At 46.3% G+C, this 26,027-nt stretch overlaps 1 protein-coding gene across 2 annotated transcripts in view; it reads right to left on the bottom strand.

The window, feature by feature from the left end:
- The window catches only part of ATP9A (ATPase, class II, type 9A), a 114,912-nt gene that overhangs the window by 51,235 nt on the left and 37,650 nt on the right, over positions 1-26,027 (bottom strand). For both annotated transcript variants that reach the window (XM_012656915.1, XM_012656914.1), the window contains exons 5-11: positions 17,805-17,863; positions 16,496-16,547; positions 14,514-14,608; positions 9,417-9,497; positions 8,576-8,651; positions 1,727-1,803; positions 424-584 (exon numbers count right to left, since the gene is read on the bottom strand). In XM_012656915.1, the coding sequence (XP_012512369.1) occupies positions 424-584; positions 1,727-1,803; positions 8,576-8,651; positions 9,417-9,497; positions 14,514-14,608; positions 16,496-16,547; positions 17,805-17,863 (601 nt within the window). The remainder of the gene's footprint in view (positions 1-423; positions 585-1,726; positions 1,804-8,575; positions 8,652-9,416; positions 9,498-14,513; positions 14,609-16,495; positions 16,548-17,804; positions 17,864-26,027) is intronic.

The raw sequence follows: 26,027 nt of genomic DNA, 5'->3' as shown, positions 1-26,027 counted from the left end.
AGGTAGGCAAACAATTGGCACGTGCCACCAAGCTTAGACTGCACATCCATGGCAGACATTGCTAATCAATCACAATATTCTGTCCTTCTGAGCCCAGACTCAAGCTCAGCATCCTTTTCAACACAGCACTCCCAACAGCCACCACCACCCTTGCAGAGCTTGCAGATGAGATGAACTCTAAAGGGCATCCCTAGCATGGACCAGTCAAGGCAAGCAAAGATCTTTTGAGCAGAGAGTGACTCAGGAAAGAATGGTTCGGAGGAGAGCATGCCTTTCTGATGCTGTAGCCACACTCCTGGCTCTGACTGTTCTTGGTGATCGCCCCACAAAGAGACTGGCTCCTTTTAAACCACAGAACCATGATCTCTGAAGGAGCAGAAGAAAATGTCATGGGGCCCTAACACAAGCTCGCCCCCTGCTTACCTGATGGGAATGATGTTGGAAAACAAGAGCAGGAAGCGAATGATCTGGAGGTACCAGCGACCGGCAAAGTGCTGGAGGGCGACCATGACCAACGAGACCACCACCAGAGCGCCGAAGAGGATCTTGGTGAGGCAGTTCACTTCCAGGTCAAACAGGCCGATCTGCGGGATGAAGGGAAGGGAGCGTGAGGTTACCTGGTGCACCCGCAGCCCACCTGGACAGCTGGGCCTTCACCCAGGTAAGATGGTGGGATCTCTCAATCCTCATCTCTCTGGTCTGAGAACACTGGGCCTCCATGGGCTGGAGTTCAAAACCGGCACCCAAGGGACTTCAGAGAATTCTGATTTCAAAATGTTGTTTGTAACCAAAGAACATTTAACCATAGAAGCCTATAACCAGGTTCCTGCTGGGCTGGCTGGTGCCATATGCTGCACGGCCTCTACCACCCGCCATGGTGGCCCCATAAGATGACTCGGGCCCTCCACTCTCAGCACCGTGCCACACACTAACTCAGTATTGCCACGCCACTGGCAGCACCTGGTTTTTAGGTACTTCATTAATGAACATTATTATTTTAATAACGACATTTATTTTCATGTATAGTCTAAAAAATGTGTAACTAGCACATCAAATCAATCACATCACAGAAATACGGCCCAGATGAGGCTAAACCCTCAAACAAGCATCGGTCCAGTTAGTAACGGTGGGGTGGACGTGATCGGAGTTTGGCAGTCACGCTTTCCTTCACGCTGTTGACAAAGGACATCATTCCGCAATGCTCTGACCCTTACAAGCTGGAGGAGGGCTGGGGCTGAGACGAGCAGGGGCAGAGGGCACTGGACAGACCGCAGGCCGCAGCCAGCCGCTCACGCGGGTCGGACCCAGGCTCTGCCCGTTCTGCGCTGGGCAGCCGGGGGAGAGCAGGGTGCCCTCGACGCCGTTTCTCACCTACGTGATGAATCGCCTGCGCTCACTGCGCCGTGGTGAGGGTGAAGTGAGACGCAGGTGAAGGCTGCTGCAGCATGACATGTGGCGCAGTTAAGCGCTCGTTCAGTGGTTTGCTCTAACTTACAAGCTTTAACAATTTTTATGTATTCATACACATGTGAGTACATATTTACGTATTGTATGTGTGTACGTGCGCATGTGTATATACATACGTGCACACATATGTGCGTGGAAAGATAATATGTTGGCATAAATAACACTGTCAGGGGTTCCTGTTTTTCAGTCTTGTTGCTCACCCCACCAACACCATCACCAACGCACAGCTGGCCGAGACGCCCCCGGACCTTCTACGCACCTTACTACGGGGATTTGAGGTATTCATGACGCTCCGGAGTTCTCTCCCGGTGTAAAGAACGACACCCACGACAGTACCTAAGATGAGAAAATGAGAAACAGGGAAGTATTAACACAGACAGGCAGGCTTACACGTAGAAGAGTCTGACCCACTTGAGGGAGAGTTTTCTAAATCCAACAGCCGTACCACGGGAATGTCAGAAATTTTACACTGGGGCCAACCAATAATCTCTGGCTACAGCAGGACAGCCACTAGGTCAGGTGAGCATTTAAATTTAAATTCAATTGAAATTAAATAAAATAGCCACATGGGGCTAGGGGCTGCCTCATGAGACAGCGAAGACACAGAGAGAGGATTCTCCTTACTGCGAAAGTTCTGCTGGTCAGTGCTGGTCTGTGGGGTCCGGCAGCTTCTAACAGCAGGAGAGTTGGGGGAGGAGAGCTTTGTCCTTTGTGCCACTGGCCTTAGAAGCTTCCAAAGGAGCCTAGAACATTCCTATCTTCATAAACTATTGTGGAAACTTACGAACACACTCTTCTTTTTAAAGCACATTCTTCCTGGTGAGCCTGACGCCTTTCAGACCCTGTCTCATGTGACCACTTCGGGGATGTCCGTCCAGATGACAGCTCTTTCCTAAGAACTTCCCTATCCTCTCCCAACCCCCGGGTGCAATACGGAAGAGCATCCATCCTTCTAAAATAAACAACTTATAGAAGAAATAAAAATGGCCAGTAAACACTAGAAAAGATGCTCAATCTAGTAAATGATCCAAACAATGCAAATAAACCATTTTTATCCTGATAAGATCAGCAAAATTTCAAAAGACTGAGAATGTTCGATGTTGGCCAAGAGGTGGGGAAACGGACCCTGTCACACACTGTCGGCTGAAGTGTAAATTGGGGAGAAATTTGGCAATATCTGTCAAAAATGTACCTGTCTCTCCTTTTCCGTGTGTGCCAAGAAAATGCTCAACACAGTGGGGAAGACGGACAAAAAAGAAGGAAACAAGAAAAAAACGTGGGCATTCGGGCGAGGGGGGGCTGTGAAGACTCCCGCGGGGGGAGGTTAGGGAGGGCGCAGTTTGCGCTGGGCGGACAGAGACGCTGTTTCAGTTCGTGTCATCTGAGCTGAAACTTGGAACATGAGAAGGAGCCAGCCCTGCCAAGCTCTCTGGGAAGATCCCAGAAATACAAACAATTTGGTCTCTGCAGGAAAAAGAAAACACTGACCCTCCTCTCCTCTCTCCCCCTCACTCTCAGGAATACCCCTGTCAGAGGGAGATACACGAATTCAAGGAGGTTCAAACACATCTGTGGGAAAAGAGCCCCACCCCAAACACAGAGCTGTGACTGGGGCTCCAGACAAAGAGCCCTGAAGGCACAGAGGGGGCGGCACTGAAGTCCCTCCCAAGTTTAAAGCGCTCAGCCGGACAAACAATGTCCTCCCGCACAATGCGCTTCCCTTCCGGAAAGCTCCCAGCAGATGGCAGGCCAGGGAGATGGCAGGCCCGGCAGCCGCAGCCGGTCCTCGGCAGATGGCAGGCCCCTGTGAACGCGGGCGCCCCTCCCTGCCGCTCCTGTCGCCAGAGCAGATGGTCGGACAGCAGGAGCCGAGCCTGGGCTGAGCTCGGATGGCCACACGGCCACGCTGTCCACTCCTGTGCAGACGCGGCTCTGCCTCAATCCGATGCCCAGGGTTAGAGAGGGCCCTGGTAATGAGGGGCACCCCAAAAGGAATGTCCCCAACCCCTTGATGCCATCAAACACTGCTGACAATGGCTTTTCCCGCCCAAGGCCTCCCCGTGCTCAGGACCAAAGCTCTGCCTCCACGGGAGTCCCTTCCACCTTCCCAGCCGGTGCCCGTCGGGTCTCTCAAACGAGCAGGATGGTCATGGTCAGGCATTTCACAGAGTTCTCACCAACTCTCCAGAGCAGTGTGAACCTGTCTGGGGTCAGGGCTACTCTGTGACCCCTTTGTTCCTCATCCACAACAAAATAACTGCTGAAACTGAGAATGGATGCTCAGGAACGTTTATAGCAATTAGACATCGCTGCAACGTTCAACCGTGTGATCAGAGGACGAAGCTCACTGAACGGGGTACAGACCAGCTGGGCAGTGTCACACCAGTGTGGCAAGGGGCACACGGTGTGGCTGCACACTGGCCATGCACAGAGGGAGGACCGCAAATCGATCAGCCACAGATTAGGGGGAAACCCAACAAATGGGCCCCTCCTCCCTGAGAGTTTGAGAAGAACTAGGGCTAGAACATGTGGGCCCTGTGACATCTGGGACACCTTCCCCGCCAAGCCCCAAGTCCCTTATCCACTGCTCCAGTAATGTCTCAGCCCGGCAGCAGTGTGTGGGTTACTATGGCAACCACATCCTCTACTGACTGGTGCCAGCTGATGCAGCTGGACCCTCGGCACCTGTTAACTTCAAGAGTTACCAATGAATTGACCGAGAGGCAGGCATTAGATTCTAAAGGGAACACGGGAGGGAAATCTCGCATAATTAAGATTACTCTTGCTGGCGGTTTCTTGAGTTGAGCACCAGAAAAAAATGGCTTATGTTTAACTCCATGTTTACATTAGAATCAGAGGGCAGTTAGATGTCTATTCAGTGAGATGCAGGGGAAACTGAGACCCATTAAGGAAACGGTCAATGCCAAAACATGTGCCTGCTGAGGGGCGTGGCAGGCAACGTCATCAGATCATCACTGAGCGCACTCGAGCTCATGCACGCTTGTGCACACATGCTCGCTCGCGCTCTCTCTCTCTCTCTCCCCCCGTCCCCCCACATAGTCAAGCACAAAGAGAGGAATTCAGACAAGGGAAAATGCATCTCTAACTCCACCATGCACTCCCATGAACTGTTAGAAATCTCTTCCACCTTCAAGATGCCAATTTGCCTCCCACTCTCTTCCTCCCAGGAGACGACCTCCCCAAGGCTGTGTGATCTCGGACAAGTTGCGTAACCTCTCTGAGACTCAGTTCCTCTTCTCATTAAATATCCTCATTCAATGTTATGAGACCAAAACAAGAGAATGGCAGCAAAACGCTTTGTAAATAAAAAGCGCCTGATGAATAAAGGACTCAGTTACTATTGTTAATCTCTGAGATTAAGACTGACAAGCCCTTTCAAGTCCCCCCACCTCGAATTCTCTGCATTGTCACCTAAATCCTTTTCCTTTTTACCGGTTTCAGAGGAAATACATAAGATTCTTTCCTATTTCCTACCATCTCTTCTGTAACCTGTCATAAACTGCTAGTAAACTATAAATCCCACAAGGGTGGGGACCACCATCTCCTGAGGCACTACTACAGCACTGGGACCTAGCAGTGGAGCCCAGCATATAGTAGGTGCTCAGTAAATGTTTGCTACACAGAAAGGCAGGCAGAAAATGAGAAGACAAGAAAATCACCAGAACGAAAACAAAACAGGCATATGAGAATGTATTAATTATGGAAATGTTAACAGTATCGAAATGAGTGCCTAGCCACACAAATCCACGCTCTTAGAAGTGAAGGTGGTGGTTGCCTTGGGTGAGGGTCAGGGAGAGTGGAAGGGAGTGGAGGGAGCTTCTGGGAGGCTGAGAATACCCTGCTTCTTGATCTGGGTGTTGGTCACATGGGGATGCTCCCTGTTTTAAAATCCATCAAGCACTATATTTAGGATTATGTACTTTTTTGTATATGCGCTATCCTTCAAGAAAAGGTTTAAAAAAGAAGAAATGCCTGTCTGCAAGAAATGAAGGACACACTGTTTGTGTGACTCTCTGGCAAGGAGATGGCCAAATCCCAGGCATCCACGAACTTCCAGCCCAGCTACGGCAGATGCAACACATCATGGCAATTTTAGCCTCATCTTGTTCTGATCTCTGTTAGTACCCGTCTGTTCCACCCCAGGAGACAGGCGTTTGGCACAGACGTCTCTATTCCAAAGTGCGTTGCTTTTCCTTTCACACTTCCGTTCCCCATGAGGCTGCCTGGGCACAAGTGTCCAGCCAAGGTGAGACCCCGCTGCTAGTAAGTTGTCCTAACTCGACTCCTTAAACCAATTATTTCAATATGAAATAACATAAACACTCCAAAAAATTTTGGTGTATATTTTTATAATTTTAGAGCAGGAAAAATTTTTCTTAGCCTGGCACAAAACCCAGAAACCATAAAGGAAAAAAGATCAATAGGTCCGATTAGATAAAAATTGAAAACTTCCGTGTCAAAATACAAATGAGAGCGAGTGACACAGTAATTGCAATTAAAGCAATAAAAATAAAGATAATATTCTCATCACATAAAGAGTTCTTAAAAATTACTTTTTTTAAATGAACCCATAAAACAGAAAAAATGGGGACAGGACATAAACTGGCAACTCACACACGTTTAAAAAAATACAAATAAACAGTAAACATAAAGGAAGAAGTTTAACTTCACAAATAATTTTTTAAAAGGCAAATCAGTATGTTAGATATTTATTCAATATGCATCACATGGGCAAAAATTAAGAAGTCAGAAGATGGTGCTGGCTACGGTGCACATAAAAGTTAACATTATCAGGAGTATGAATTAGAAGAGGAAAGTTTGCTGTGTGAATCAAAACATAAAATGCATATATTATTTGACATAGTAAACCTGTTTCTATGAAAATGCTGACAATATAAAAATTTAGAACTTCTATAATGCAAATAAACAAAGCCCATCACAGACAAAAACAAAAGACAAACAATAAACTGTGAAAAGATATTTACAACCCACAACGGATGAAAGTTTGATGTTCTTTCTTCTTTGAAGTTTTCTTACAAATTAGTAAGAAAAAGAAAAATCCAAAAGGAAAGTAGATAGACCAAAATACTAAGAATTGGCTTACAGGCAGAAAGATGTTTACCTGTATTTACAATTAAATCAAAACTAAAACGATGACAACATACCGTTTATCACCCAATGGGAGAAAGATAAAAATATTTTTCAACTCCTGTGTATCGAATATACAATGAAGTTAAAAAAAAAAAAAAAAAGGGCCAGGCGCGGTGGCTCACGCCTGTAATCCTAGCACTCTGGCAGGCCGAGGCGGGCGGATTGTTTGAGCTCAGGAGTTCGAGACCAACCTGAGCAAGAGCGAGACCCCCGTCTCTACTAAAAATAGAAAGAAATTAATCGGACAACTAAAAATATATAGAAAAAATTAGCAGGGCATGGTGGGACATGCCTGTAGTCCCAGCTACTCGGGAGGCTGAGGCAGTAGGATCACTTAAGTCCAGGAATTTGAGGTTGCTGTGAGCTAGGCCGACGCCACGGCACTCACTCTAGCCCGGGCAAAAGAGTGAGATTCTGTCTCAAAAAAAAAAAAAGTGACAAACTGGATGGGAGAAAATGATAGAAGGCATACTCATCAGAAATGAAAAACTCTTCCAAAGGAATACAAAACTGGTAAGAACTACAACAGAAAAATGAGTAAAGAACACAAACAAGTAATTGACAAAGGAAGAAACAAAATGGACCTCCCAGACAATCCAGGAAATGCAAACCGAACAAGATACTTATTTTTCAAATTATCAAAGAATAAAAAGCATAGTTGATTATTTGTTAGTACATGACTTAGAAGCAGAGAAAAATTGGTGAGGGAGAGTAACCCACTCAGAGAGCTTTGGGTGAACAAGCTGCATAGAAAGGCAGGATGTGAACCCCCGTGTGCCGCGTGCCCTGGGGGCGGTGGCCCTGCAGAATCTGAACGACCAGTTTTTTACTTCTTTAATCACCGGGGAACTGAGAGATGTTCCTGATACGATGTACACACAAGGCAGGCAGTGGAAAAGAAAAGTGGCAAAGAACCTCAAGGGAGAGCTAATCTCTGCCCGTTTGCATTAAGTCATGAGTCTGCTGCGAGTGGTAACCTAGGTGTGGCTTGTGCCGGCTCATTCCCTCCCCTTGTCTGCAAGACTCTGGTCAAGGGTCTGTTGTACTAAAGAGCCACAAGGAAGCATCCAGCAGAAGCACCCAGCTGGTGGTGAGGAGAGGGGAAGGTCATATTTGATGAGGGGAAAAAAATGGATTCCTCTAATAGTAAAGATAGAAAGTCACCAGTGGTGGGATCATAAGACAATACTAATCACACTATTATGTTAACAATATAATATTACATAATATAAGAAACTAATAGCTGCACAATTCTGCTTCTGGAGCAAAGTACCTGGGTTCAAGTTTCAACTCTTACCTACTGTGTGACCTCAGGGCAAGTTACTTAACCTCCCTGAGCCTCGGTTCCCTCATCTGCAGCATGGGCATACGAGCAGTGCCGGCCCTCACACCGCCTGACACGCTGGCTGCACGCCGCCAACATTAACCACTGTAATTTTCGCTCAACCTCAGCCTCTGGAATCTTCGACTTGGCATCATCCCAGCATCCAAAGTTGAAAGGCATCAATTTCCACTTCATCTTGGTGTTTAAACACTGGGGCTCCCCCTCGGGCCCACACCCTTCCCCGTGCCCAGGGGCCCCCGTACTGGCAGTACCTGCGTAGGAGCCCCCATGCACCCAACTTCCGGCCAGACCTTGCAGGCCGGCTCAGTCTCTGGCACAGATTAGAACGTCAATCTCCAGTGGCAATTAGAGCTATTCCCAGAGTGGACGGCACAGAAAGGTCCACAGGCCACACCAGCTTCTCCCCCAGACATCTCTAAGTGTCCGAGCCGCAATTAGATGTCAGTTTAATTCCCCGGAGGTACCGGAACAAGTGGAAAATGCCATTGGACCAAGGACTAATTTTCCCAACTGACAGATGATTATTCTAATTACAAAAGGATTTTCTTTCCTTTTCAAATTGCTACCACATTCCTCGGAAAGGCGCCTCACCTGACGCGACGACAGTGCCGGCCCACAGCGTGTTCTCAATGCTCAAGCTCTCGCTGATCGGAGGGTCGCTGTCTTCCTGGAAAAGACCAGACAGGCCAGAATCCACAGGCTGCCTCCAGCCTGCTCTGCCCAAAGCAGAAAGAGAAGGACTCTACCCGATGAAACTGGGGGCCCCGGTTTGGAAGCCCACAGCTCCGCCAGGAGAGGAGGGCCAGGCTCATCAACCACCATCCTTGGAGTTTTCTTCCCCCACAGAAACACATTAAAAAATTGGCTCGTGATCTAAGAAATGCACATCTCCAACGCTGAGAAAATGTTTTACAAGGTAAGAACCAAAATGTGGAAGCAAACCAATGAGGCACTTTGCTGGCCAGGTTATGGCTTATAGAAAGAGAACATGGATAATTTAATTTGGGTTCTAAAAATCTATGTGCCATATTCCTAAAGTAATTTAAGTCCAAATTAAATTTCTATTCTGAAAGGTCTGGAAGTGGCTTAAAAATTATAAAAATGGTGGGTAGGATTTGTACAAATAAAAGAAGACATGGACCCATCTGAAAGAGAGAGACAGTAACTGCTTTCAGCCATCAGAGTTAACATTAATTACAGCAATGCCTGGCTCTAAGCAGTCAGGTAATTCAAGCTGTTCCAAGGCTGGCAGAACATTCCAGTTGTGTTGACCTTACTGAGAGACGATGTCGGCTTTCAAGGTGGGGAAATCTCATCATTCCCGACCTGGCATAAAACTACTCCCTAACAAAGAACGGTCAACACTTCTTCCAAAGCCATCATCGCCCACACACGCTCTCGGACGATGCTACGCTAAGGGGAGCTCACTTACCCTGGTAAAAGTTCCCAGAAAGTTGTGAATGTCAATACTCGGCTCCTCCGCATACACATGTGATCGAATCTGAAGAAGATCCTGGTCAACAGAGGTCACATTTCAGAGTTAAAACAAAGTCAGTTCATAGTTCGAGACTTTAAGAGGCATCACTGTTTTTCAAAAGCTACTGTATTTCGCAAACGGGCTCTCAAGGTTATAGGGCAGGTGGAAAGAAGAGGAAAATCCTCCCCTAAGTAAGTTCACGAGTTGCTCCACACACCATCCCAAGACACCAAGAGATCCTACACTGAAGACAGCTGTTTATCTGTGTTTACCCGGCATTTTCCAAGCTTGATGGTACGGGGGATGCAGCTACTAATACCTTGAAGTGGGCAGATCCCCTCTGCTAAACTCTGGCTACAAGACTTGCTCATACCAATGAAAATAGCCGTTCAACAAATGGCTATGGGGCATCTGCTCCGTACAAACCCCTGGGAGGGGCTAAAAAAGCAAGTAAGAACACCACACACCCATCGGGATGGCTACTACCAGAAAAACCAGAAAACAACAATGTGGTGAAGATGTGGAGAAATTGGAGCCCTTATACGTCATTGGTGGGGATGTAAAATGGTGCAGCCCCAGTGGCCAACGGCATGGACTTCCTCAAAAATTTAAACATGGAATTACCATACGATCCACCAATTCTACGTCTGGGCACGTATCCAAGAGAAGAAACCCAAGCAAGGGATGAAGAGACACACAAAATATAGTCTATACGTATAATGAAATATGATCCACCCTTAAAAAGGAAGGAAATTAGGACATCGGTACAACATGGATAAACCCCGGGGACATTATGCTAAGTGAAATAAGCCAGTCGCAAAAGGACAAATACTGTGTGAGTGCACTTATATGAGGTACGTACAGTACTTTAACTCATAGAGACAGAAAATAGAAAGGGGGCTGCGGGGGTCGCTGGGAGGGGAAATGGAGAGTTATTGTTTAACGGGTGCAGAGTTCCAGTTCCGCAAGATGAAAAGGATTCTGGAGATGGGGATGATGGTGATGGCTGCACGACGATGTGAATGTACTTAATGCCACTGAACTAACACTTAAAAATGGTTAAGATGGAAAATTTTATGTTACATGTATTTTACCACAACTTTTTTTAAAAAAGCAAACCAGCATCCCACCTTAGACAGGTGACAGAGAGTGCAGAAGTGAAACACCTTGGCAAAAACTACATCTCAAAGCAGGGTATGGGAAGTGGCACAAGACAGGTGAGTCCGAGGGAGTGACAGTCACTTCAAGAACAAAGAACACAGGAAGTGGACGGGGAGCTGGGCAACAGGAAGGGAGTGCAGGGGAGGGGACAGGAGGGAAGCCCAGGAGGAGGAAGGGAAAGGCGAAACACCCGTGGGAATGTAAACAGAGCCCAGAAGCAGAAAGCCTCTGGGAGAGGGGACAGCGAACAATTCTAGGCTGGCACAGAGTTCCCGACAGGAAATGGCAGGGTGGGGACCCAGACTGGGCAGCAAGTTCAAGGCCAAGCTAAAAACGTTTTATTATGCCACGTGTACACACACACCCGCACACGTACGTATGGCATGACGACGGGATTTATCTGAAGTTCGTTTTTCTCAATGGCTCTTGCTACCTAACAGGAAGGTACTTTGCTGTGAGGGCTCTTAGGTTCCGAGGGCTGTGATCACCTGCTGGTCGAAGATGAGACTTTGCACAAACAGAGCCAAGAGCAAACCCCAGCTCCCACGTGCCAGCCATGTGAATTTGGAGAAATAGCAGGTTCCGTGCCTGCCACGTGGTGGGACACAGCTGCCATCATCATCAGCAACATCCACAGCAGGACGTGTGTTTAACCAGGGAACTCTGAAGCCATTCCTGCTGTCAGTGTACCCAACTCTCTCCTGGCATTTATTTATTGTCTCTGTTTCTTCTCCTCCTCTTCTTGATTCTTCTTACTTTCTCTTCATTTTAACAAAATTCTTTCAAAACCAGCATTGCTGATCTTGACGACGTGGCCCAGGGGAGCCCATGACTCTTACAGGCAGAGGGCAGCCTGGCCCTTAAAGGAGCCAGTGGAGCTAGAAGCGGTTATCTCTCGTCTAAAACCTGCAGCTCCTGCCGGCAGCCCATTCTGGCACGTCCCCAGCCCTACCATTCACAAGTTTCTTTTCACCTCGCCTTCCCGTGACCTTTGCATGGGAAATAAGAGTAGTTTATAGAAAAAGGAGAAGCAAAGGTTTTCTTACTAGATAAATCTTACTGTATAATCAAGATGCCTGATTATAAAGTGCCAGAGAAACCTAACATTTCCATAAATATTAAAAGATGGAAAATGGATACAGTGTGACATCCACATCTTGGAATGTTACGCAGATGCAAAACAGAATGAGAGTGTGCTTTGAATTTTTAATGAACTACCAACATTTAAAATTTGACTTCGCATGAAAATCTGAACTTCTGGGTTCTATTTCAAAAACAATCAGGGAGTCAGGTAAACTCAGGCCAACACCACCACCTGGAAACAAAGTTCTGGAGTTGAGTAGAGGCTGCTGGCCACCTCCTCAGACAGAGCTTGTGCTCCTGACAGCTAACTAGGCAGCACGGCGTGCAGACAGGTTTGCACTGTGGCCTCTGTGTGCTCCTAAGACCCGTAGACACATTAAACGTGGGGGGGAAAAATGTTGCAGAACAACAAATACAGTCTGATGCCATTTATGTAAAACCACAACCCACAAACAAGTCTACGTTTGTATATTTGTAACTACACTGAGAAAGATCTGGAAAGACCACTACCAACTTTATATAATTGCCTCTGGGAAGAAGGTAAGATTTGGGGTCGAGGCCGCAGGCAAGACTTCCACTTTTTCTTCCACAGCTTTTCATGTGGTTTAAGGCTTTTTTAACAAGAATATATTTGTGTATTCATCAGGGAATCTTTTCATATAATTCCTGTAACCTAAAATTTTGTTAAAATGCTGCTCCCCGGTCAGACCCCCTTAACCCCACGGAGGCCGAGAGTTCCCTGACAACAGAGGTGGTGGTATCTCCTCTTTCTCTGAATCCCAGCCCAGGCCTGGACGAGACCAGAGGCAAAGTGAGCATTTATCAAACTAACTGGGTGGCGCTTCCAAAGCACACACCGAAAAATGCAGCTCTGTGCTGTGGAATATGCCAGCATCTTCACGTCCAGGCCCTTCCACGCTGTCTCTGGAAGAGATTCTTCAAATGATTTTGAGGATCAGAATCCTGTCTTTGGAGAACTCTTACCAGGAAGTAAAACATGTCCCCCAGGTAAAATCAAAGCCCCGGAGCCAGGTCAGCGCCTGACGGTGCCTTCTGAAACTTCCCAGGGGCTCCCGAACCGCAGGTAGAAACCTGCCGCTCTAGAATTCCTGGTTTAAAAATTAACAGGAATAATGGTGCCATTTCACTTTTTATTAGCCATGAAAAATCATGAGCCCTGTGATCACATTTATTATGACGTCAACTCCGCCAAGACACGGAAGGTTCGCCCGCCTGCTCCTTCCTCAGGGAACACGGTAGGGAGCAGCCGCAGTCCATGTGAGACGAGCACAGGCGATGCTTCCGTGTTCCAGTTAATCCCTCCAGACCCCAGCAGGGCACGCCAGTCTCTGAGCATTTACATCTGGCCAGCTACCGCGGCCATCCTCTCAGACAGGACCTGCGCCCTGTCGTACACACCGGGCATGTCGCAGAGAACACGACAGGCGGCACCCACTCGCAGGGACGATCCCTTGAGTGGAGTGGCGTGGGGAGGAAAGGAGGCGGTAGTCAGAAAATGCCTCTCTGCTAAGGGGATTGGGGAAAAAAGCGAAGTGCTGGAGATACCCAGCCAGGCAGACATCAGGGTCACAGGGGTCCCAGTGGAGCAAAGGACATGGGCAAATACCCGGAGGCAGAAGCATGCCCGCCACAGAGGCTGGTGGGCAGAGGGCCAGAGGCTGAGGTCCAAGTGTCAGCAGAGACAGACTTTTTAGGGCTGAAGATGACAGCTGGCACCGAAGAACTGATTCTCAGGAAGATGAGAAGAAGCCTTTGGAGGGTTTTTATTTTAGAGATGGGGATCTTGCCATGTTGCCCAGGCTAGAGCGAGCACAGTGGCTATTCACAGGCATGATCATAGCTCACTGTAGCCTTGAACTCCTGGCCTCAAACAATCCTCCCGCCTCGGCCACCTGAGTAGCTGGGACTACAGGCTCAAATCACTGCACCTGGCTTGCCTTTCAGATTTTTGTTTTTGTTTTTTTTTTTAAATAAAGAAAAAGAATTTATCTCTCATGGTTCTAGAGGCTGGAAAGTCCAAGAACACGGCACTGCCCTCTGGTGATGGCCTTCATGCTGTGTCGTCCCACAGCAGAGGGCAGAGGGGCAAGAGAGGGCTAGAGCTCGTGAGACAGAGGGGGCCAGATCTGCTGTTATAACAAACCCACTCTCGTGAAAACTGACTCCAGCAATAAAGACATTCACCTATTTATAAGGACAGAACTCTCATGACCTAATCACCTCTAGTTAGGCCCCGCCCCCAACATTGTTCATTAGAGGTCAAGTTTTCAACATACGAACACCGGTGGACACAATCAAACAGAACATTCCAGCCCTGGCCCCCAACATTCATATTCTTCTCTTTTTTAAATTTTATTTCAAAATATTCAGGGGCTACCAATGTTTCAGGTTACATGGATCATTTCTGTAATGCTTGAGTCCTGGCTATAGTTGTGCCCCTCACCCAAATAGTGTTCACAGTACCCATTAGGTTGGTTCCCCCCCCCGCCGTTGGCGATTTTGAGCAGAGAAGTGACACACTCTGGCTTACCTTTTAAATTTTTGCAAGGTACCTTGGCAAGGCCTCTTACGGTTTTGAGCTTCCCTCTAAAGAGTTCGGTCCCTGCACGCAGGGCCCGTGTTTGGCCCGGCCGCACTAGGGCAGGCCAGCAAGTCCCGAGGCTCTCCAGGACCCCACGCACCCCCACAGCCCCTCTGCACAGTTGACAACCCAGGTCTGGCCCCCGAGTTTGAGAGCCCTGCTAGGACAGGTTGCCAGCGTGTGCTTCTGCAGGGAAAGCTACTCACGGCGGCCGTGGGCAGCCTCTGCGTGCAGGCCACGGGAAGCCGTAGCTTCCAGTCTGTCTCCCCATCCAGTTGATCCGTCCGCAAGAAGCAAGACCCTGTGGAAGGAAGTCGGGTACCATCTGGTCACCTGCGCTTCAAGGATCCTTAGCTTGCAGCTCTGGGCAGTGCCTGCGCTGGTCCTTGTAAAACAGCCAATCAATGGCCAGCGACCACATGGGGAAATAAATGCACTATTTCCCCCTTCTCCATGAGCTCTGAGGTCAGAAAGATCTGAGTTTGAATCCTCCTCCACCATTTGCTCACAGTGGGATCCTGGGCTAGTTGACCTAGCCAACCACAGTGTGTCCTCGTTTGTAAAACGTGGAGAAACGCAGACCTCACAGGCTTGCTGTGAGAATTCAGCGGGGTGAGAGAACTGTGGCCAGCACAGGGTGACCAGCATTCAGAGCTGTCTGGCCTGGGGTCACCAGCACCTTGTCATGACACAGACCCCTTGGGCTTGGGTGCAGGCTCTGCCTCTTACTAGTTCCACGCCCTAGACAGCGATCCACCTCGAGCCTTAGTTTCCTCATGTATAAAAATGGAGACGGCGAGAGCACTGGCCCCACAGCGACGCTGTGAGGATTAAAGAGCGCATCCACACGAAGTGCTCGGAACAGAGCTGACGCACGGAAAGTACCAGTCGGTGTCTGCTGTTGGCACGGGTTTGCGTATCTTATAGGCATATATTTCAGTGGGACATACAACTCCGTGCAATCAGCTGTACATTTCACCAGATAGAAAACGTATCCGATTCACCGACACCGCAGTTAAGACTTCTGAGAACTAGGAAGGTAGAATACTCATCATTTTTTTTTTTTTTTTTTTTTTTTTTTGAGACAGAGTCTCACTGTGTTGCCCAGGCTAGAATGCCGTGGCGTCATCCTAGCTCACAGCAACCTCAAACTCCTGGGCTCAAGCGATCCTCCTGCCTCAGCCTCCCGAGTAGCTGGGACTACAGGCATGTGCCACCATACCCGGCTAATTTTTTCTATCTATATATATTTTTTTTTAGTTGTCCAGATCATTTCTTTCTATTTTTTAGTAGAGACGGGGTCTCGCTCTTGCTCAGGCTGGTCTCGAACTCCTGAGCTCAAGTGATCCTCCCGCCTCGGCCTCCCAGAGTGCTGGGATTACAGGCATGAGCCACCGCACCCGTCCTAGTACAAAATTTTATTTGTACTTTCATTCCATTCAGAATGAAACAGGTCACGGCAACCTCAAAGGAATCTGAATGCAAATTTTGCAGATGTTCAAAAATCTCTGATGGTGCCAGATAGGCAAGACAAAAAACAGCCTTATTTCCTCAGAACAACTCAAATAACAAAAAATAAAAACGAAGGTGATTTTGAGTCGAGTGACAGGGCGGGTGGGCGATGGCGAGAGCCACCTCGGCAAGTGACTGCAACAAGTAAGGGCTCTGTAAGGGGCTTGGGAGATTCGCGCCAGCAAACTCGGCTGTAACAAGAAATAAATCCACGAGTGCGCGAGCGTGGCCCCACCACTGGTGAGCAAACGTCAGAAAAGGCGCCAATCTCGCCCCAGTTTCTGTCGTGTCCTATCTCCTGACACATCCCCTGGTGTCGCCTCTGTTTGCTTCTACTTGTTAGAGACACTTCCTCGTCCCACCAACTCCTGAAGCCGAGCCTACCGCGGCCCAGAGAGGAAAACCAGGAAAACCGAGGCCGCCACACGTGGCCTTCACCAGCGACAAGTCAGCCTCTGTCCGACTAACTGTATCTTTCTGATGATCAAATTCTACCGACCTGCAAGCACCAAAAAACACTTTTTTAAAAGACGGGTCTATTAAAAAAAAATGTTTTTGATTTGCCTCCATGGCTCCAAAATGATAATCTACTTCTGTTACATTTTCAAATGATTATTTTGCCAAATTACCACTGAAAGGTTAATGGTTATTTTCCAAATTGATCTCAGATGTTTACCGTTTTTTTCTGATGTCCTCAGGAAGATCATGTCAGCAGGGACCCGCTGGTTCTGTGTTATGAAAAGAAGGACTGTTACCGTGAGTGCCCCTGTTCGGGGTTTCCGCCCCCACCCCCAAGCCCTCAGTGGGGAGGGGAGCGGCCGAAACCCGCAGCCTCTGTTAAGTTTCTGCCTTCGTCAAGGATAGATTTGGGGATTTATTGTGCTTTGGATCTGAAAAATCCTGCACACTGCTGTTATTTCACTCATCCCCTATCGAAATCTTATCTCGGAAAGAAAACGTCCAGTTTTCTGGCGAATCCAACCGTTACCTCTTGAAATTCCAGCCCGAGGACACAGGCCTCTGCCTCCCTGGCTGGCTGTCTTCCAGGCTGCCTGCTGATATTTGAGACAGACCCTCTGCTCACACGTTCTACTTCTACCAATTTTTCAGCTGGATGTTTGGCTTTTAGTGGGATTTTAATAAGCAAGTAAGAAGCAGCAAAAGCCATCCTTAAAAAGAGAGAGAAGCCACAAGCAGCCCCCGTTTAATTATGAACAGAAAAGTATGTGATAACATACAGGGGCGTGTGCGGCTCTTCCAAGCTGCCACCCAAAAGAGTTTCACTTTACTCAAATCAACTTTGAGTCCTTGGATTTAATCCTTTTAAAAGATCATAGTTTAATTCCTACAGAAACAAGTTAAGACATAATCCCTTTCTAATCAAATATTACTCTAAAACTCTCCAGGGCTACCCCCCAAATCCAGTGCATTCCAAACACACACAGGAAAAAGAGAGATGAGTGTTTGCTGAAGTAACAAACATGTTAACACAGCTATTTTTAAAAATGCATCTTGGACCTTTTTACTGTTCTCATGTTACACTTAACCTGTCGCTCCCCATAAAATGGTAGACAAGCACAATGGTTAAGTCAGAACATGCAAGCTCAAATTGCTTAAAAGGTAAATGAGATAAATATTTTTAAGTGTCTATGTAGCAAGCAGATTTCTAGGACAGATTTTATTATACCTTTTTTTTTTTTAAATCTCCAAACAATAAACACATCGAACAGGATATCAAAACTTGTACTTGTGCTTGTAAGCAGAAATTCTGGCTAACCAATACACACAAACCTTGAAAAAATATTTGGGAGTGTGTGTGCGTGTGTGTATCTCACAGGAAAGAGATTTTTCTCCCCAGGCGAAGTTCTTGGACAGAGTCCCAAAATGCATCATTCAATTTGTCTACCAGATACACAAAGGACACGGAGTGGTGGCAAAGACTTCCTGTTCCCGCACTCGTTAACAGGCTTCCCGACTCCACTCACCTTTTCAACGATGATAAGATCCCCAACTTGGATGCTGGAACTCTTCACCTTCACTGTGCCTGCAAAGCAACAGGTTCCAGATACGTCACTATCTTACTTCATTTCGATCCAGCATGTCTATATACAGTATCCAGCTCACGACGCCAACTCCGTGCAGCCAGAAGTACACGCCCACCCGCCACCGGCCCGGCACCATTATCTTCCGCCTCTCTAAGAAAAGCTTCACCTGCTGCAGTGACTGCTCCAAAAATTAAATCTCCACTTCCTAGGGTACCAGACTAGCTCATGCCCTTAAACAATGATCATGTCTTAACAGTGACTTGGAAGCTTTTCTCAATCAGCATTGTAAGAGATCTCATTCAGGGGGTGGGGAGGAGGGAACACACATACAGAAATGGGGAAGAAAAGTTGAGAGTCAGACCTATGGAAAAAAAGTCAACTCTTAATTTTCAACCCCGCCAAAAATAAAGACGCTGATCAAAATGACTGATTTACTTTTTAACCTACAATTTTTATATAGTTTGGTTTATATGGCTATGATCAGACTATATAATTTTCACTGGATGCTTACCTAGATAAACCATCAAAGCTAACATTAAACACTAATTCCTTACTAGGCGCTGTACAGATACTGGTGGCTTCACTTGATCCTCACAACAGCTCGTGTATGAAGATATTGTCATCTCTGGTCTGCAGAGTAGGAAAGTAGGCCCAGGACACCGCACCTGCCCCAGAGTCTCAGAGTTAGAGCAGGTCGGCACTGGGATTCACACCCGCATCTGACTCCAGAGTATGGGGTAAAGACAGCGAGTCCAACTCAACTCAAAACACATGACTGTCACGTCCTGGGGAATCAAAGATGAAAGACAGTCCACACAGCCTCAAACAGCTCCCGGTCTAGGACAGGAGTTGACATACTTGTTCCGTAAAGGACCAGACGGGGAACAGTTTAGGTTTTGTAGGCCAAGAGGGTTGTCCTCAACCCTTCCAACCAGTTCTCCCCAAAAGACTACTAGTCTACTGTACAGTCATATTTTACATTTTAAAAATGTAAAAAATGGCCAGGCACAGTGGCTCAGGCTTATAATCCCAGCACTTTGGGAGGCCGATGCAGGAGGATCATTTGAGCCCAGCAGTTCAAGGTCATCGTGAGCTGTGATTGTACCACTGTACTACAGCCTGGGTGAGACAGCGAGACCCCGTCTCTTTAAAAAGATAAATGAATAAATAAATAAAATGTAAAAAACACTCTTAGCTCTCAGGCCATACAAAACCACATGGAGGGATGAATTTGGCTTGCCAGCCCATGCTCTGGTGAGAAAGACAGCCAGACAGACACTGTTAGCGCAAAACCACACGTGAAACAGTGGCAGTGAGCCCAGTGCACTGGGAGCAGAGAGGAGGGAAATTTCCCCCTCCCAAGAAGGACCTAGCACCGTGCCCATCACACAGAAGGTACCTGATTACTCACTCAACATTCAAGCAATGTTTACCGAATACCTGCTGTTTGCCAGGAGTTCTAAGGGAAGGGGATACACGGAACTCGGATTCCAGTGGAGGGAAGGAAGCAATAAACGAATAATGAATGAATGGGGGTGGTGAATCACAGGGGTGCGTGTCAACAAACTCTGCAGAAAGAGTTGAGGCCAGAATTAGCCAGAGGAAGGACAACACTGTGGTCACCAGGAGCAGATGATAAGGCAGCTTGAGATGTGAGAACGTGGTGTAAGAGAGTAGCAGACGGCATGCACACAGCCAGCAAGACCTGAAGCATCACGTGGAAAGCAGGAAACAGCAGGAGGTGAAGGTGGATGGGGCTGGTCGGGGCGGGGTGGTCCAGCACCCTATGAGCAAACGTGGAGAGGAAGTGGGTCTTTAGTCTGGTGATGTGTCAAATTCTCACACAAGGAAGCAACACTATATAAAACCTTTACGTTACTGGTGCCTCGTAATAAGCCCATTTAACTTACAGATGGTCAGGCAAAAGAGATGAGAAATAATAATAATGACCCCCAATCTCCTTCCTTGAGTATATGCCCCAGAGCAAGACTGGACTGGGGGTTTTTTCTTTTTTTTTCTGACACAGGGTCTTGCTCTGTCACCTGGGCTAGAGTACAGTGGCATCATCGTAGCTCACCGCAACCTCAAACTCCTGGACTCAAGCGATCCTCCTGCCTCAGCCTCCTGAGCAGCTGGGACTACAGGTGCATGCCACCACACCCAGCTGACTTTTCTGTTTTTAGTAGAGACGGGGGTCTCACTCTCGCTCAGGCTGGTCTCAAACTCCTGGCCTCAAGTGATCCTCCCACCTTGGCCTCCCAAAGTGTCAGGATTACAGGCGAGAGCCACCGCGCCCCGAGTGGACTGGCAATCTTGAATCTGGTGTTCCCTCAGTGTTTTCGTTCATTTCGTAAACACTCAGTGTTCACTAACCACGATTTCCAGCTTTAGTTTCTTTGGCTTGACGAAGAATTTAAAAGACACTTATGAGATAATCTGAGTGTACAACTCTAGATTTTTACAATTTCTCACAACATTTTATACTTTTAACACAATTTAATGCCATGTGCTTTTAAACTAATATACCACCACTGAGATTTTCCAAAGCATTCAAATCATTTCTATAGAAACAACCCTCTTTAATAAGTTCCACAGGGCTTGACTTTAACCAATTTTTGTATTTCATTAGACTCTGTCATTATAACAATAAGCAGAACTGGTACCAAAAGGGCTGCATGGAGAAAAACTACTGACTTCTGCAAAGCACTCAACAGATGGTGACGAGCTGCACCTACCCTCAATTGCCGTGGGGACTTCTGGATTTTCCTAACTCGAGTGTCTCACTGTCTACGTGAGCATCTAGCAGTGGCTCCTTGCCATAAAACATGATGCCAGGGCCCTGGCACGCTAGAGTGAGACCCGCTAGACTCAAGTTTCATCACGCCTTGGGGCTTTGATCAATATATCTACAGAGAAGCTGGGGAATATCCCCTAACGCAAAGAGGTAGATAATTAGAAACGGTAAGGACAGCAGCTATAGTAACTGGCAGAACTTTTACTGATGGGACCGCTCTCCTTGCTCCACTAGGGGGCAGCCGCCAAAATGCGCGCAGATTCTCTGCTCTTTCCGGCCAGCTTAGGAAGGCATCACTGGAAGATCGTAAATTCAACGTGGCCCTCAGCGCCAAGGAACTTTTCCTTCACCTGCGCCTGCCCCAACTTCCCCAAACATAAATTGACACATTGTCTTTGGTTTTATTACTCAAATTTACGCTGCTGGCCTGACCCAAACGATCACACCTGTGTTCGGATCTTCTTGACCCACATGCAAGTTTTCTCTTAAACCTAACTCAAAGAGGAGCATATGTTTTCATTCTTATTAAATAATAATTTCCTGTGTATATGTGTGTATGTCACCAGGACAGAGGATGCAATCGTAAGGATTATAGTGAAAGGACTGGCAGTGATTCTTTCTGGGGACGTAGGGGGATTTATCCCTTTCTCTAGCATATATATTTTCTAAATTATTCACATCAGTTTTTTGCAATAAGCATGAGGTTGCTTTTCTGATAAGAAAAAAATAATAATTTAAATTAGCTCAATTTTTTAAGTGACCAGGCCCAGATTTTTCCCTTCTACAACTCAGTCCTGATTTACGATCAGTTAATTTGAACTCTGCCTCTCTCCGTCCATCTGCTCTGCCTCAACAAAAACCCCTTTAACCCACTGTGTTTGCAGAGCAGTTTCTGAGTAACCCTGCAGGCCAGTCCTTCCTGCAAACACTCCTACTGTACCTGACTGTCCGTCAGCCTGCAGGTCTCCAGCCCCACCCCAGGAGGACAACAGCGGGCGGGCGCCAGGCAACCATGAGGTCACCTGGATTCCTTAGCCACCCTGCATTCATTAGTATGTCAGTGTTTTGGGGGGAAGAGCCTCAGATTTGCAGTTTTAACAAAGGAAGACTCCCAGACGCTCTCACTGTATTGAACAAAAGTAGGGTGCTGACCATAAATTTGGACTTCCTGCCCCACGCTGCCATTTTTCGGTGATCAAAAATATGCAGTTTGGGCCTGCATGCTGGACATGTGGGGGTGGATGTTGAGTAAGAAAATACAAGTAAAACCAGAAGAATAAGAAGGAGAAAAAGCAGTAGGAAGAAAAAAGAACAGAAAGCAGATACTGATATTTATGTTCTAGCATTTACTGGAAGTCGGTCACCAGGCAGGCACTAGAATTGGCCGTCGGTATCTGAATGAAATGTCCCTATGTAAGGAGCTCACCAGGTTGGTAGGGAGGAAGAGGGAGGAGAGAAAAGAGGGACCAAAGTCAGAAGTGAGGAACAGCCGAGCATCTGGTGGCTGAAAATGGCTCCCAGAATGAAAAAACTCTTAAGATTGTGGAAGGCAGCTAAAACACATGATTTCTAACCTCAAATCAACCAGTGTTCTGAATGTTCTATAAACAGAAGAACAAGATACACAGAAGCAATCTGACAGTGTCTTGTCTTCCCAACAAAGTAACAAAGGAGAAAAAAAAAATAGCACATTTATAGTGATTATTACTGATCTCAAAAGAGAGCAGGAACTCACCCTCCATCCATCTGACAGGAAGAAAACACTCCCCCAACACTCCACTGGAAGTTAGTAGGCACACTTCCCAAGCTCACCTATTCTTTTTTTCTCACCTTCCCCAGAGACTTGTAAGGTGGAAAAAGGACCAGCTTCCTGGGTGTGTGCCCCCATGTGTCACAGGCCCCCCTGCTTGGGTGAATGCTTCACTGCTGTCATCTTAAAACTTTTAACAATTATTGGACAAGGAGCCCAGCATTTTCATTTTGCACTGGGCCCCACAAATTACGTAGCTGCTCCAGAAGGGAAGTAAAAACACCAGTACCAACTTCTTTATAGAGTGCATAGGAAAACATGGCCCTGTCCTAAGAACTGAAGCCACAGAACTCTGAACTTTCCTCCTGAGACCTCTCCTCTCTTCTGAATTCTGTGACATCCCCATTTCCAACATCTAGGCTCTAAGATTTTTCAGTTCATCTGCAGTGACTCGACAAAAGTTGGGTAAGAGATTTTTGCAAAAGTTAAGTGGAAAATTCTCTGCCTGCTACATCCTAAATCATTACATGTCTTGTAGTAAATTTATCCCTTTTAGCTTTCACCACTTCACCCAAGTCGTCTCTCAGTCTAGTTTATAACGGGGAACCAACTTCCAATTACTAGGGCTGTTTATTTCTGTAGAGATGGACCCCAACCCTTTCATAAGCAAACCTATTGAGCCTAAACCATGCCTTTCATGGATGACAGCTTCCGAATAAGAGCAGTTTGTCTACATTGCAGGGAGAAACCAGATGTTTCCCTTGAGTTGAAACAAGCAAATGACAATTCAGTCAAACTGCAGAACAGCCTGCAAAAAAAAAAAAAAAAAAAAAATTTTTTAAATAAATTCCAGGGCACTAGTATGTGTGGGCCTATTTTTTGACCCCGAACACCTCCAGCTATACTTCTATTTTTCATTGCTCACGCAGGACATTGATTGCTTTTGTAGATCTCTAGCAACAATCTCCATGCACTAACCCTGGTTAATGTATTACTCTTTAACTCACACTCTAATCTAACTGTGACAGTGATGAGTTGTAAATTCTGCTCCATGTGTACATTTCCTGGGGTTGACATTAAATTGCCTCTACAGACCCAGCAGAGTTCAGAGGTTTAAAGTTGAAATTTTCATATTCAAATAGAGTTGTCTGTATTCTCCAAAGCCTAAGAAAAGACTGTTATTTGAAAACAGGCAAAGAGTTGAAAGGATTATTATAAATATTGCTACCACTTCCTGGGGCTTTTGTTTAAAATAGTGGGAACTTAAAAAAAAAAGGTGGGAGGAGACTGAAGTTTAAATGTAACATGTTTATACCCAACAGAGGCTTTTTAAATGAATATATAAATGGTCTTGCTGGCCCAAAAATGATGTTGTTGACTAACACCCTACCCTGGCAGGGAGGAAATACCTTTTGTGAAGGATAACAGCACAATTTGCATGTGAGATTTTTCAGAGGTTTTTGTTTTTCTTTTAATTTTTAAACAGCAAATGAGTTCACCAATGATTTGTCATAAAGAGAAATTGAATACTTCGAAAGAAAAAAACTGAACCTTAAGGATCTGAAATGAGTCTATATCTGTCAGAGGCAGTTTGAGAAAGTGGCAAAATCTGTTTTAAATAAGCCTCACGCAGGCTGATGCTCTGAATCTTAACAAGAGAGGTTTGGGAAGTGGGATTCTTTGCTCACTGAACTGTTCCTGAGATCCTTAGTAAAGGATCTTTGCAGTATAACATCAAAAAAAAGTCCATCACTTACCCCCATAATATTCTGAAATGAAATAATAAAAAGAAAAATAAATAAAATGAAGATAATAGTGTAAAAAAACAAAAAACAAAAGTCCATCGATGTAATTCTCTTTTTCAATAAAATCATAAAACATATGTTAGTGTTCTCCCAAGTTTGAACAGAGTTTATACTTGGAAAATATTAATAGTACTTATGTCTGGGAATGCAGAGTTTCAATTTAGTTAATTAAGTAGTAGCTAAACAACACCCCAGTAATGAATGAATCTTCCCTAAGCTATTATACCTTTTGATTAACTCCAATGGAATACAACTCCGAAAACGAAAATTTGTATCCTTTCCTTAGGTCTTGAAATTTAGTCACATTAATTGCCATCCTAGATAATGGTTCAAAGTGGATTTTGAATTAAATTAAAAAAAAAAAATCCTCAAATGGAGGTGAGATCCCTGAGGTTAGGGGTGATTCTATAACTAGGAAAGGGTAAGCAGAGAGCATTGCTGAACTATCTAGAAAGCGGTGGGAAAGGAAAGATACCGGGTCGATTTTTCACACCACATATGTACCCAAAAAAGCTAAGAGATAAGAGGGAATTTCTCTCTTTTGCATAGACCTTTGGCTTATGACTTATGGTTAACAGTCTGCCCAGATGTCCCCAGCAGGAAGAAGCATCAGCAATTGTGTTAATTATGCTTCTGTTTGCACTTCTTTCAAGGCTAATTGTCCGCCTGCTGCATTTAGCCCTTGATCAGAAGTTAGTCTGGGAAAGCATTCCTGGTATGAAGGCCCACGGAATTCATCTTGTGAAAATGCAAATCCAATTTCCCTCACCACCTGTGATAATTGAAGCAGACCCCCCCACCCCCAACCACCCTAAAATTAAACTTTCGGTTTGGGGAAGGCAAGTATAAACAGAAATAATTCATTAATTCTTCCTTCCTGATTCAACCCGATCTTTCTGAGCAACAAAACTAAGTTTTCCTGGGTGGATCTGCTACTACTTCCAAATCTTCTCTTCTTTGGCTTCATTTCCAATACGGCTGGATGCTATTAATTCGGGAAGACAGCTCTATAATTAAAACCATAAAGACTCATAAAGGCCTAAGAAGCGCCCTCAAGTCTCTGATCATGTTTAAATGTGAGTTTCAAGGAGGAGGGGAGGGGATGCTTGTTTATCGGAAAGCACTGCCCCACGTGGTTTTGAACAGTTTGTCCACCTTACAACGTGGAGGCTGCTGGATTGATAGGTTTCTTTGGACTCAAAAATGTGTTTTAAAATGACTCAAATCTTAAAAGCCCTTCTGAGGCAGTGTATAAAGGCCTGGCACCACAGTAGGTGCCCAGGCATAAAGGCTAAGGTTTTACACTCGGACAAGCCCAGGTTCACACCCCAGCTCTGCTCCTTAGCTAGCGACATCGTCCCTGACGTGACGCTTGCCCTCTCCTCTGTTATAGGGGCCTGGGCCACGAAGCTGGCTCATACCTGCATTGATTCGCCCACCAACACTTAAGGAACCCCTGCTGTGAGACCATGAGCGCTGGCCTTTCTTCAACATGAACCGAGTCCCAAGGCACAGTGCTAAGTTCTTCCCGTGAAGAGTTACATTTACAGCAACCCTTAAAGGCAGGTGCTAATATTATCCCCGATTTAGATTTTTTTAAGACCTTAAGGGATCTGCCCATATGGCAGGGGCAGGTGGAAGCAGGATCCTTGAACCTAGGGCAAGTACAAGCTTGGAAACACTGCAGTCGGCTGCCGGGAACTACGCCCAGACTGGGAATGCAGTGGTCCAAAAAGGGGACATTCTTTATGAGGGCCACCACACTCATGCCACTGAAGTAAAATTAGTCACCTCTTTCTCATTATCTGTTTTAC

The sequence above is a fragment of the Propithecus coquereli genome, unplaced genomic scaffold, assembly GCF_000956105.1.
Source record: "Propithecus coquereli isolate 6110/MARCELLA unplaced genomic scaffold, Pcoq_1.0 Scaffold527, whole genome shotgun sequence".
Classification (NCBI taxonomy): domain Eukaryota; kingdom Metazoa; phylum Chordata; class Mammalia; order Primates; family Indriidae; genus Propithecus; species Propithecus coquereli.
The sequence above is the reverse complement of the archived record's forward strand: the minus strand, read 5'-3'. Positions and strand labels throughout refer to the sequence as shown.